The sequence below is a fragment of the Orbicella franksi genome, chromosome 8 (assembly GCF_964199315.1).
Source record: "Orbicella franksi chromosome 8, jaOrbFran1.1, whole genome shotgun sequence".
Classification (NCBI taxonomy): domain Eukaryota; kingdom Metazoa; phylum Cnidaria; class Anthozoa; order Scleractinia; family Merulinidae; genus Orbicella; species Orbicella franksi.
In genome coordinates, this window is record NC_138152.1 from 4,770,935 (window position 1) to 4,783,565 (window position 12,631).

The window sequence follows — 12,631 nt, forward strand, 5'->3', positions numbered from 1 at the left end:
TCCTTCTTTATTTGTTTATTAAGGAGCTAAAACCTGGGCTAAATACCCAGGACTCCGTTCGTGCTAAACTGTTTACGTGACACTGCGTGCAAATATTTCTCGCAGTTAATATTGTTTTATTTTAAGTCTCTAAGGATTTGTTTTGTACATTTATATTCAAATAACGTTTTCTTATTCATTTTGACTTGAAAATAACGTTGAGTAAACGTCGAAACGTCGTCGCCTTTTAGAGTTTTTTTTTTTCACAGTTTTTAGAGTTTTTAACCGTGATGGTTTTAACTTTTGTCTTATCGCAATGTTTTGTAGTTAAATTATTGACAAAGCCTATTCTTTTACGAATGAACAGTTTGGCAAAATAATTCAAGCTGGCCTCCGTAGCTCAGTGGTTAGAGCACTGGTCTTGTAAACCAGGGGTCAAGAGTTCAAATCTCTTCGGGGGCTACGCCGATTGAATTTTTGTAAAGTATAGTGAGGTTTTCTTTTGTACTATATTGCCTTCTTTTCGCGCTTGAGTTCTTAGAGTAGTTCTGAGTGATTGCTTGTGAGATGAACTGAGTACTGGCAGAAAATAAAAGAAAGGAAAAAGCAAGAACTCGAGATAAACTTGTACTGCCTTCTTTTATATTTTAATTTTAATATCAACATTTTTTTCTTCCAGGGTTCAATCGTTGCCTCAGTGTGGCAGTCATATTTTTGTGGTAAGAAACTTAGCTTTTACGTTGCAACTCTTTACCTTTTTCCAAAAATCGTAGTTGTCGGCTCCTACAATGGGTGATAGAAATAGACTGCGACCCAACCTTAACCTTTACAGATGAGAGACAAAGTGAGAAAGCAGTTAATTTCCCAGTGATTTACTTGTAACGCTCGCTTTCAAGAGATATTACAAAATGAACCGCGAGAAGCGCAGCTGCGCAAAGATTTTGTAAATGATCGGTTGATAACAAGTTTGTAACAAGACGAAATGCTGCAAGGCCGGCCATGTTTTGACAATCTGTTATCGCAGGTTCCACAGCACAAACTACGGAGCCGCTGGCTTTACCGCGGTTTTTCCTCGTTGCAGCAAAGAAGCCATTCGATTAATTAACGAATGCGTTTTTCAAATCTACAGGCGTTAATGAAATCTTGTTAGTGCCGCTCCAGTTTCTTGTAGGATCTGATCCTGAAAAGACCAAATCAAGGAATTGCTTGTCTAAGAACATCGCGTGATGATCATATGGTTGTAGGGGAAACAAAGAAAAAGAAACGCTGAGAGCACGAGACAGCACCGAATACAACGTGAAACCTGCGGACGATCGAGACCTCGCATGTACACCATGAGTGCTTCAGTTATACAATCACACACACACACACACACACACACACACACACACACACACACACAAACCTTCCATATCTAATCCACGAGCTGCAAATTGTAAATTGCCGGATCTAATTATTCCAATTTTTGACTGACAATAGCTGAGTGAAGATAATTATGCCAAACGTGGCAGTAATTTCAGTTGAACTTGTGAACGTTATTTTGCAACAAGAGAAAATGACTCATTTTCTCTTGTTTGCAATTAATTTCGCATATCTATGGATCTACCTCACCCAATACTAATTTAATTTTTCGCATGTATTTAATTTCACGATTAGGGCAAAGCAACTTTCCGCGAGATTTTAATTTCGCGATTTCAAGAAAAATTCTGATTTCAAAAAAAGAGCATTATAAAATTTCGTGAAAGTAGTCAGCACAAAAGTTGATTGCCGCGGAATTACCGACGAATTTAATCGCTGATATCTGACAAGGCAGCTTCTCCAAACGCTCCTTTCCCCTTCTTTATAGAGTGTTTTTCCATATTCTACTAAAACCAACAGGCCGATGAATTGCGCGTTTAGTTTTTTTCGTAAATGTTTAAATTCCGCACTCGACTCGGCTCGCCGATTAGAACTGTTCAAGGCTATTCCGCTAGCATTCCTCTTTTTTAGCTTTTCCTTCTTTACCATTTATCTGTTGATTCGGTTTAGATGCTGAATGTTTCACGGCAGACGATGCAAGATATAAAGATATACTGCATGTAAACGTAAACATTGCAGATTCGTTCCCGGGAAACATTACTGTAGCCCGCTGGGAAGTTTGAAGCTGCGTTTCATTGGTTGGCGGCATGGCCACGTTGACAACCGCCTCAGAGAGGTCCGAAAACTGTGAATTTCTTTCGAGGCCGAAAACTTAAGGTTTATTTTTGCGTGAACTACCTCTATTTAAATGAATTAATAGGGTATGTAGATTTATCGGATTTCAATGAAACTTGGACAAAATGTTCGTCAGATATTAGCGCACCAGATGGTGTGAGGCTTTTGCACAAATCGAAATATTTTTTCCTGTGACGTCCCATTGAGTAACAGCAGTCAGAAAATTTCCTGTTGTCCAACTTTGAAAGAGATTTTCTAAGCAACGAATAGAAATACCGAAAAAGCCTCACACCCTTTGTTAGCCCATCATCTCCTGATTGATAATGTCCGGTCAGTTTGGATTTCCGCGGTAAGACAAAGGCTGGTAATTCAGTTTAGCAAGTACGGTAATTTTTGCGTTTTTAGGCTTGCGCGTGCCTATCAAAACAAAAATAGCAAAATATATTGTTATTTTCGGATACTACAGTTTATTAGCTTTACACTGATGTATAGTTTGCCGTGGTTTTCTTTAAAGCAGCGCGTAAAGAAAGCATTTTCTGGAAGGTACCCCTGAAGGTCTACAGTGACCTTAATGAAGACATTCGCATAACAATGGCTCTTCCGAAGATCTGAGGAGGAGCAGAGCGAAAAATAAAAAATTTTAAAAAGTCGAGAACGTAATAAATTAAAATCTAGAGAATAGATGAAAAAAATTATCTAATTAAATTAATCAAGGAATAGGACTTTGTTGTTAAAGCTTTTAGGAAAAACTGTAAAACAAGAACATTTTTATTTAAACAGCCGTTCAACTGCTTAACAAAAATTCCATTTATCTCACTAAAACCTGTTGTCTCGTTGTTGTCCGTAGTTCATTGGTTACAGCAATGGTTTAGCAAACCAGGGTTAAGAGATTCAAATTTCCTCTAGTGACTATATTTATCTCAATTTCGCTGTCGTTTTAATTCTTAGCGGCCTCAAATACGTTTCCTTCCGATTTTTCTTCAATCATCCTTCCAACTTATTGACAGTAAGTTGCGGTTAAGTTCTCAAAAACCTTCGAGTTTGTTCCAAATTAACGAATCGACCCTTTGCAGTATTTGAGCAAGCACTTCCTAAATAATTCTTCTGAAAACACTCAAGAATTTTATCCAGCTCTTCGGGATTTTCCTGCTCTGTTTCCTCGTCTCTTCCTCTTTCGTGAACCTTTCCTGATTCCTACAAAGCAGTGTGTAGCTATTTTTAGTGAGGTAAATTGCACTGCTGCATTAAATGCTCAAACTTGTTTACAGAGTCCGTCTCATCCTCAGCCAGTGGAACGCTCCGCTGGATAAGAGTAATACGGGCTTGGAGAACCATACTGAATTAAATATACCCTGTGTTTCTAATCATATGTTCAGCCGTCAACACTCAGCAGAGCTGGTGGGGTCGTACATTTAGACTAAATTAAAAATAAGTCATCAATAATAAATAAATAAAATAATAATAAACTAGTATTTTAAGAGGAGACCTCCAATCACCTAGAGGTGGTTTTCAGGAGAGTCCTCTAAAATATAAAAGTCTAAAATATACATTAAGTGTCTAAAATACAAAAGTGATTAAAGCTAGAAACGTGATACTAAACCTAAGGTTTAAAACTAGAACTAAGATTATAAACTTACTGCTATAAGGTTAAAACATCGTTAAAACATCAAAGCGTATACAAGCTATAAAACTCTAGGTAGATTAACTTACAAATAAAGAAGCCTAAGCCGTGTGTTACACTGTGATAAAACACGACGGAAATTTGAGAACTCGAAGGAAATGTAGAAAACACGAGCAGCAAGCGAGTGTTTTCTACATTTCTCGAGTGCTCTCAAATGCCTTATGCGTGTTCTCAAATACTTTATGATTTAGATTTTACTCGCCGCGAGCTGAGAAACAACAAAGCTCACAGATCAGCAAACTGACGCAATTTAATACCACTAAAGTGTTACATGCCTCGTCTTCAAACTTTCTGCTGCTTCGCAGAGAACTCCATCACAAATTTCTTCAAAGAAAGTATTTTTCATCATCTCTAACAAGAATGTCGACCAGAGGTAACGTGGGAAAAAACAACAAAACACGCTTTTTCTATGTTTTATACCCTGATAAAACATAGGTTTTTGACCAATCAGAGCGCGCGCAGGGTTCTATCTATATTAAAAGAATTGAGCCTGAGGCACATGCATGGATCAATAATTCATTAAACAAACCTTGTTAGTTGTTTCATCCTGCAGGAAGTAGCTGGTCATATGTGGGTTGAAGTAGCTGGCAAGAGAGGCTACGCTGGACTCGGTGTGTAAGAACTGATCACACTTAGCTAACAGCAGAATATCCATCAACACTTGAGTACCAATTTGTCGCTCATATGGGTCAGCGGCATTGTGCTCAAATTTGAAATCATGAGGAGGGATTTGATCGTGGTATCGTTTTGCCCGAACAGCATCAGTGAAAATAACCTAAATATAAAACATTCACACAATATTTTCTCGACCATAGAAATGTAACTAGTCTCTGATCTATGTGATAGAAATATTCCGCCTTCTGTATTTAATTATATACTAGTAGTAATCAAAAATCATGAGTGCCTTCGACACTGTCACTTTCATATATATACTTTAAATGATTTAACCAGCTGGCTTTCAACCTCTGTCTATTGCTAAAATCAACACTTTTCATGAACAACCGAGGTTTTACACATACAGATATCATATCATAGTGTCAAAGTCCATGCCAGTGAAGGGGTCCCCTGTATAGACTATAAGATGGTCGATTTGTTGTTCAAAACGTTGCGTGACGGCGCCAGTTTCCGTGGACTCGCAAAAATAGTAGGCCATCAAAATTCATGTTTTGACGTAAACTAAGCATGAATTCAAAACCTAAACAAAATAACAAGCTTAAACTCTGGCCTGTGAGCAATTTTAAAGCTTCCAATCGATTTGCGTTTATGAAAATCTTCTCGTTTGCCCAAAGGGAAATTCGGTTTGGTTTGCAGTTTCATAATGTCAGGCTCTGCGTCTATGCCAAGTTTTGTTTGTCATTTTAAATTTACTTTCAATGACCTGAGACTAAAGGGGAACAGAACAACATAATCATTTACATTCATGTGAAAGAAATAAACTGTTATTCACTAGGCCGTTTAACTAGCTGAACATTCTTTCTATGTGTTTGTTTACATACCAACATTCTCTAGTTAAATGTGCGGCTTCTGTTTCCAATCATTTAACCCGCTATAACGAGCTAGACTACCCGGTAAGATAGTTCTATAACCAAGAATCATGGCTATGTGCCGAGCTACACAACTCGGTAAGTTAAAGTAATATATTTTGCGCTCAGAAATCAAAGCCAGCGAAGTGAAACGACACATTTTCTCCATCGATTTATTTCGCACAAAGCAGTGTTGGTTTTTAGTCGAAGACAAGACGGTAGACAACAGGCAGCACCTTTGTGTTTGTCCCAAAAGTCGTACACATTTCGTGAAGACATCGATAAATGTCAGCTATATGGTCATTTAACGCCATAACTCTAACTTCAAACTTCAAATACGCAACTTGCCGGTAACAGCAGATAAATGCATGGAGAAGCAACGAGCATGGACATGACGTCATTCGCTCCTGAAGAATTTTTTGGGGGTGGCCAAATTGGTGTTCCCCGATAGATAGATAGATAAATACACAGGTCTCGAATTTTTATGCATTACGCGATTAGAACTGCGTTCTGTCAAACGCAATTAATAGTGAAATAATATTGTGGGGGATCTTTCAAATCTTTCAATTAACGGAGCTTGCTGGATCTCCTGCCTTATCAACTATAATATCGCTGTCATCTTAATATCTTACTGTGCATTAGACATGTATCGGGTCGTTCTCTTTTTTTTATATATACCGTAAACTGCAGTTCATAAGCCCTAAAAAAAGTGAAAAGTAACTTTATTTCAACTCGGGTTGATGAGGCTGATTAGGCCCCTAGCAATACAATCATGCTAATATGCCGAGAAAAACATATAAAAAATATCAAAAAATATCAAAAAAAAAAAAAAAGAAAAGAAAACTTACTTGATCAATTAATGACTAACATTCTAACTATATCAATAAATAAACAATAAACAGTACTAAATCTTAAAATTATTACAGTAAATCATAGAGAACTTCCCTGGGCTCATACAACTTCGTAAGGAGTTTTATCGTTTCGACCTGAGCAACAGTCTCTTAGCTACAGCAGTGTTGTTTTTTAATTAAGCTTTATAACTGATCATATTCAACCAGGAGCCATAATCGGGGACGGAGACCGTAAGCGCGCGTCATTTCTAGTATTGGGGTTGTCCACATGATATGGGACAATAATTCTATTTTTAGAACAAATTGCGCCATCGCCTGCGGCACACGCGCGTACATGCTGCGAGGATTTTTGCGGATGTCGCGCAGGGGGAATGGCGTCCGAAATTCCCGAAATTTTTCATGTTTTTGGCCCACAACTCAGCGCGTTTACGTCTGTTGGAATTTTGCTTAAGTATTTTCGTCGTAAGCTGCTCTAGTTTGAGGGAAGTAAGACAGTGTCGAATTAAGGTATGTTCCGCTTTAAGCAGATATATATCGCTGACCAAGTTGTGTTCCAACGGATGCTTCTTTTACATGAGCTGTACATTACTCCACTTTAAATTTCACATATGTTGAAGATTAACAGCTGTCCATTACGCAGCAAAAAACTAGCTGGATATATTTAGATATAGCAGAGCTTCAGGACTTCATAGTTTCCTACTCCTCTTGCCACACGCCTGCGAGAAATTTGCCAGTCTATCGCGACCGAAAAGTAAAACAAAATAATTGCTAGTTTGAGTTTCGCCTGAATTGTAAGCAACGCTTGATGTTTCATCAAGGCCCAATAACTTTACGTCCGTAGATACTGCTCAGTTTTATTCGTGTAAAAATTCAGTAAATTCTCTGTTGTCGATGAATGAGAGCGCCCGCTGATGCTTGTTTTGTACAGTCAGTGAACATGACAAATTGTACTTCCGCCGCACTTTCGTGTGAAAGCGCACATCGAACTCAAACAATAACTCTGTAGTTTTTGAATATGTTTAAGATTGATAAATGTTTGAGAACATATTAAAAGCTAAGCTGAAAATATGCGAATAAAGCAGAAATAATCAGCAAAGTTACGTTGACGCTTTCTTTAATCAACTTCGAATAACGATTTCGATTTTGTTGATCGAGTTATCGAAACTCCTTGTCTATTTTCATTTTCGCAGTGTAAAACTTCGCTATGTTTATGTTGAAGAAACACACATGATGTTAGTAGCCTTTTTTGCGTTCGTGAAATTTGTTGCAGCATCTCAGCACAAAAGATAACGAAAGAAATCTTTGTCAAGATTTGTTGACAATTGAAAACACCGACTCGGACTTGAAAGTGCACGAGCTGCACTATGCAAATGAGCTAATTGTACGCGTTAGACTTTCCTTTCAAAAACTTTTGCAAACTCACCAAACAAGCAGAAACAATAAGAAACCATCAAAACAGGTTTTGGTTATGATTAACCACTGTCTGAGAAACTCACAAATTAACTCGATACCAGAGTAGAGAGTTTTCTTGCTATATTCTTAAGTCAGAACAAACGCAAAAACATACGCGTAAGCTTGGCCCAACTAGCGCGAGCAGATCTTATTATTCATTCCCAGCGGGAGATTGAAGTCTTGTTTTCGACACTGAAAAATCCACCTTTTCCGTTAGCTCAGAGCATAAAACTACATATAAGCGCCCTGGTTCGTATTCCCTGCCTTATTCCCTGCCATCGCTGGGAAAAATACGCAAGATAATCTCTCAAGGTCTCTCAACTCTCACCATTTGATCACGCAACGTGACAACATCCACGCGAGAGCCCCCGACATGTGCGTGGATCCGCGCGGATATATGACGTCAGGATGGCGCAATTTGTTCTAAAAATAGAAAAATTGTCCCATATCATAGGTGCGCGCGGATCTCAAGACTTACGGTCTCCGTCCCCGATTATGGCTCCTGATTCAACTGAATTCATTTCATCATAGTTTTAAACCAGAGGGGGGCTTATGTTCGTAGGGGATTAAAATTATATTTTGCTTACTGGTACATGGGCCTATACTCAGGGTGGCTTAAAAGCGACAGGGCTTGTAAGCGACAGTTCAATACGGTAACTGATATTATTTTGGTTAACGTATAGCAGATGTTGGGTATTAGTGCTCGCCGCCAAGTGAGGCATACAATTGTTTCCAACCTCCCCTCTAACAAAAATAAAATACAGTCATGCTGGGTTAGAGTCTAACACTACCTGTCTGTAGCCAGGAGATAGTTGTCACCGTGGGGGTAGGGGAGGGGAACTGTCACTGTGCTAGCGGATTTAGTCGTCTTTTCGGAGGGTTGCTACTTTGGGGGATGGGGGTCACGACGTTAAGAACTTTGCAGTAAATGTTGCAAAAACATTTTCCAATGCCTGCACTCAGCTTGGAAAACAAAAAACACATAAAACTTACCGTTTCTTTTCCAAAAACCTTCTCAAACTTTATGATAACAGATTTTATGTTCGAAAGGCCGCAAAGGATCATACTAGACGCCACTAACCTGGACCCTCGGGATTAGCGGAATGTAGCGCGTTATCGCGATACGCTCATTATACATGCAGTGAGAATAGCAAAAAGCAAACAATTGAAATTAACTCACCATTTCTGTTCCAAAATAGAAAACAAATTTCTTTATAACTTCATTATTGTCACTTGCAATGAAAATCTTCCTTGGTCGCGACAACGTCTCCAGAATTGACTGAGCTTTCTTAACCCAGCTCATCAAAGATGGCAGCCTTCTCTCGCTTGTTTCCATCCAATGATCTGTTCCTCGAACGTGAACTCCTAAAACCGTGAACCCGGCCAGATATTGCTGGTAAAACATCTCTACTTTCTCCTTTATTCTAGAATTAGGTTTAACATACTGATGAATCAGTTTATTAACTCTTAATCTCTCCTGTGTGGTTATTATTTTGCTTGTCTCAAATCCATCCACATCAGTACGATTCTTAAAGCTGTGGTTAAGAACGAGAAAACCTCCGATGTCAAATGTGACCATCAAAGGGCATAACACGTTTTCTACCCTCGACTCCAACCCGCGATTAACAGGTTCAAAATACCAGTCCCATGAATTCACTCTTGGATTTCTCGAGCAAACTGAATTACAAGCCCTCCAGAACACAGTAGGTTGGTTAATTCCCAGAGTGCGACATAGCAAGATGTGATCCAAGGTGTTAAGAAGGAATGCCGCGAAGCCCATGCCTTGACAATCTGTAATCGCAGGATCTACCACACAGACTGCAGAGTCGGCAGTCATGTCGCGGTTTTTCCTTGTTGCAGCAAGGAAAAGACGATTTTGTCGTTTCAATAAAGCAATCTTGAAATCATCAGCAACTCTTTCTGAAGCAGTTCGAAGTACCTTTGCCATATGAGGTTGACACTTGAAATAAAAACTCAGGAGCACTATTAACATCAAGGTCGCGAGATAAAGAATAACAGAGCGCTGAAAACTGCGGACACGTCTCAAAAACATCATAACTTGTTTATGAATATATCAAGACTCCAGAAACAACTATAGAAAACGTTAACAATAATCAAAGCCTCATAATGTTATGGTCTGTTGTCGTGAACAATGCTGGAATTTGTAAGTGAATAAATGAAAGATCATATATTTAAACTGTGGAGAAAGATGTAGACACATGAATGTCGTGAATGATCTTCGCAGTTATACAAGTACACAGTCAGGAGCATATCACAGTTCAAATATATGATCTTTCATATATTCACTTGCATTTTCTACCATCTACGGATATATTAAGAACTCACACTGTCACCAGCTCCCAGTGCGGCTTTGTGATCACCCATCGAGAATAATATATTTAAAATTCAACCCTTGATGCAAATATAGGTCCCCATGGCGTACTTGAAGCTACGCCACTTTAATAGTGAAACGTTCTTATGGCTTTCTTGGAAGTTAAGTTTTATTACATAGTCTTTGTAAATTCCATTATCCGGCTTAACATTCGCCATACTTAAAATTTTTCCTCGAAGGTCAGTTAGTTTCATTTAACTCCTTTGCTAGCCGAAAGTGAAAAATTTGCCATTTTATTCAACTTTCCGGTTAAGAAAATTTTCGAAAAATGGAAAAGTTAGCAGCATGCCATTCATTTTGTTTAGTGTCCTCAAAAAAACTTAAATTATTACATCACAAAAATGGCAAGAAAACCAAGCGCGAAACTAATGGCTTTCACACAGAAAAGTTAAACGGGAGTGCAGGATTTTCTGTCTTTTGAACAGCAAGCGTGAATATTAAGCCTCTACTTACAGACCCTGGCCAGAGCTCTTCGAGTTTTTAAAATAGTGCTACTGAACTCGCCAAAACGTTTTGGCGTGTCGGTAGAGTGCACTTTCATTTCAGCCTCGTGAAGTTAAAAGAGGAAAAGCCTGTACAACTGGTATTTCAATGGGGCTTTTACAATAGCTAGCGGGAAACGCAAAGGGGTCATTCATTCGTATTCAGCGAGATAAAGCCCTTTTTTCGTCAGTTGCACAGCAACGCCCGATTAATGCGCGGAGAACAGGAAATTAAACTCTCCCAGTGTCCAACATTTCACCGTTAAAAGCAAATTAAACATTTTAGTGAAAGAACCGGTAACAAAAGCGAAATAAGAGACGCTGCTGAGACTGCCGTTTTCGCGTTCGCTGTGTCCCACTTATTACGGCTTTAACTGAATTAGTTTCCCGACGCCTAGTAGAAACAAGTTTTTACCGTTTAAGAGGAAGAACAATTATGATGCTGTTTAAAAGATCTCTTTATTTATCTTTTAGTGAACAAAATGAGAAAGATTTTTGACCTAAAATTATTCCTCTGGAGTTACCTTGATAAATTCTTCATGTAAAATCTTTTACACGAACTTGTTTTTAAAAAGAAAGTGAAAAAACTGTCCCATAAAGATAAAATTTGATCATTTTTTCCATTTTATTGGTTTTAAAAATGAGAAGTTCGTGTAAAGCCAGTAAGAACCAACTATGCTTTTGGTCCAGAGCAGCATGGAATCACAGTACCAGGCCTCCCCATTTTACGTCTGCTACCAGGTTGACTGGCGAGTTTAAGCATGACGTTTACGGCAGACGGCAAACGGAAAAGATTACCTCTGATTTTTTTATTTTTTTAATTTTTTTTCTTGTAATCCTTAAATGAATCACACAAAAAATGACAAATGTCTCCTACTATTCACCGCAAATACAAATATTTTCACTCTACTGTACAGTTATCTGAAGACAGACGGCGAAAGTTTTATTTTTGCCATCTGCCGTTTGACGTAACGCCACGCTAAATCTCTCAGAGCCATTTACACACAACAATATGACTTCAAAAAGGAAAAGAGTAAGACCTAACCTGCATACATGGAAATGTAAAACAAAAGAAATTGTAAACGTTTACAACCGGCAAGCTAGGAACATTTTAAGAACGTATTAGACTCGAATGTTGGAAAAATCAGGATCTAAAAGTTATAATGGTTCCCGTGTCTAAGATAACGCAACGCACCAAGGGGCTCGTTAAGAGGAGCTCCCACCTACAATTGCTGGTTTTCAGTGTCACGCAATTCAAAATAGATCAAAATAAAAATCAAAACCGGTCAATAGGATAAGTCCAGAATCTGGGAAATGAAAGAAGGTAAATATGCAAAGACTCTCGCCAAAATTCTGGTCACAGCAATTTTTCTTATGCGAGATACGCGGAGAATTTTTTTACCCAAATTTATAGAGATTTGTATGGAGACGCCATGCTGGTGCCCATCCGTATGGGCACCAACATGGCGGCCGGAAACCAACAGAAACATCTGTCACTGAGTTTTGCTACAAAAGAGTTCAAGGAACCGTCTAAAACTTTAAAATAATACTTTTTCTAAGACATGAACTGTTCAGATAGCCAAGTTCCCCGAAATTAGTCACTTTTTAAAGCATCATGACAGCTCTCTAGGCCGTCATGTAAATGCCGCGTCACGCAAAAGCTTAGAAATTCAAGCGTACTGTATCACAAAACCAAGAACCCATTCGGAGCGAAAATTTGTATGAATATTAGTTTTCAGCTGCTCTTATACATCATTAAAGTAAAATCTCAAGAAGATCAATAGTTTTGTAGTTCGAATTTTAGTGACGTCATGTGAAAACCAGCTATAGATAAATTGGATATACCAAATAACCATGTTTTTTAGGTAATGGATTTGCATTTTAACCATTCTGCCACGTTTCGTTACATGATATAACCATTTGAGACTAAACTTTACCCTTAATTCTTGCCCTGTTAAGAAGTCGATTTACGGCAGTTTTATGGCTCGGCGTAAGAGCAAGCTATAGCGTGATTATAAAACACGTTTCATTCTTTTTTTAACCACATGTAGTTCAGCACAGACTATGATCTGTGCAAG

The 12,631-nt window shown here is 38.4% G+C and overlaps 1 protein-coding gene and 1 non-coding gene across 2 annotated transcripts; one reads left to right on the plus strand and one right to left on the minus strand.

Moving 5' to 3' along the window:
• Positions 1-29: 29 nt before the first annotated feature.
• LOC145495010 (uncharacterized) lies at positions 30-9,863 on the minus strand. The gene is made up of 3 exons (XM_081474585.1): positions 8,860-9,863; positions 4,383-4,628; positions 30-3,366 (listed from the first exon to the last, which is right to left on the minus strand). Exons 1-3 carry the CDS (start codon positions 9,733-9,735, stop codon positions 3,190-3,192), a joined length of 1,299 nt encoding a protein of 432 aa, XP_081330711.1. The 5' UTR covers positions 9,736-9,863; the 3' UTR covers positions 30-3,189.
• Positions 369-441, plus strand: Trnat-ugu (transfer RNA threonine (anticodon UGU)). The gene has a single exon. It is a non-coding gene; the product is annotated as a tRNA-Thr (tRNA).
• Positions 9,864-12,631: the final 2,768 nt, after the last annotated feature.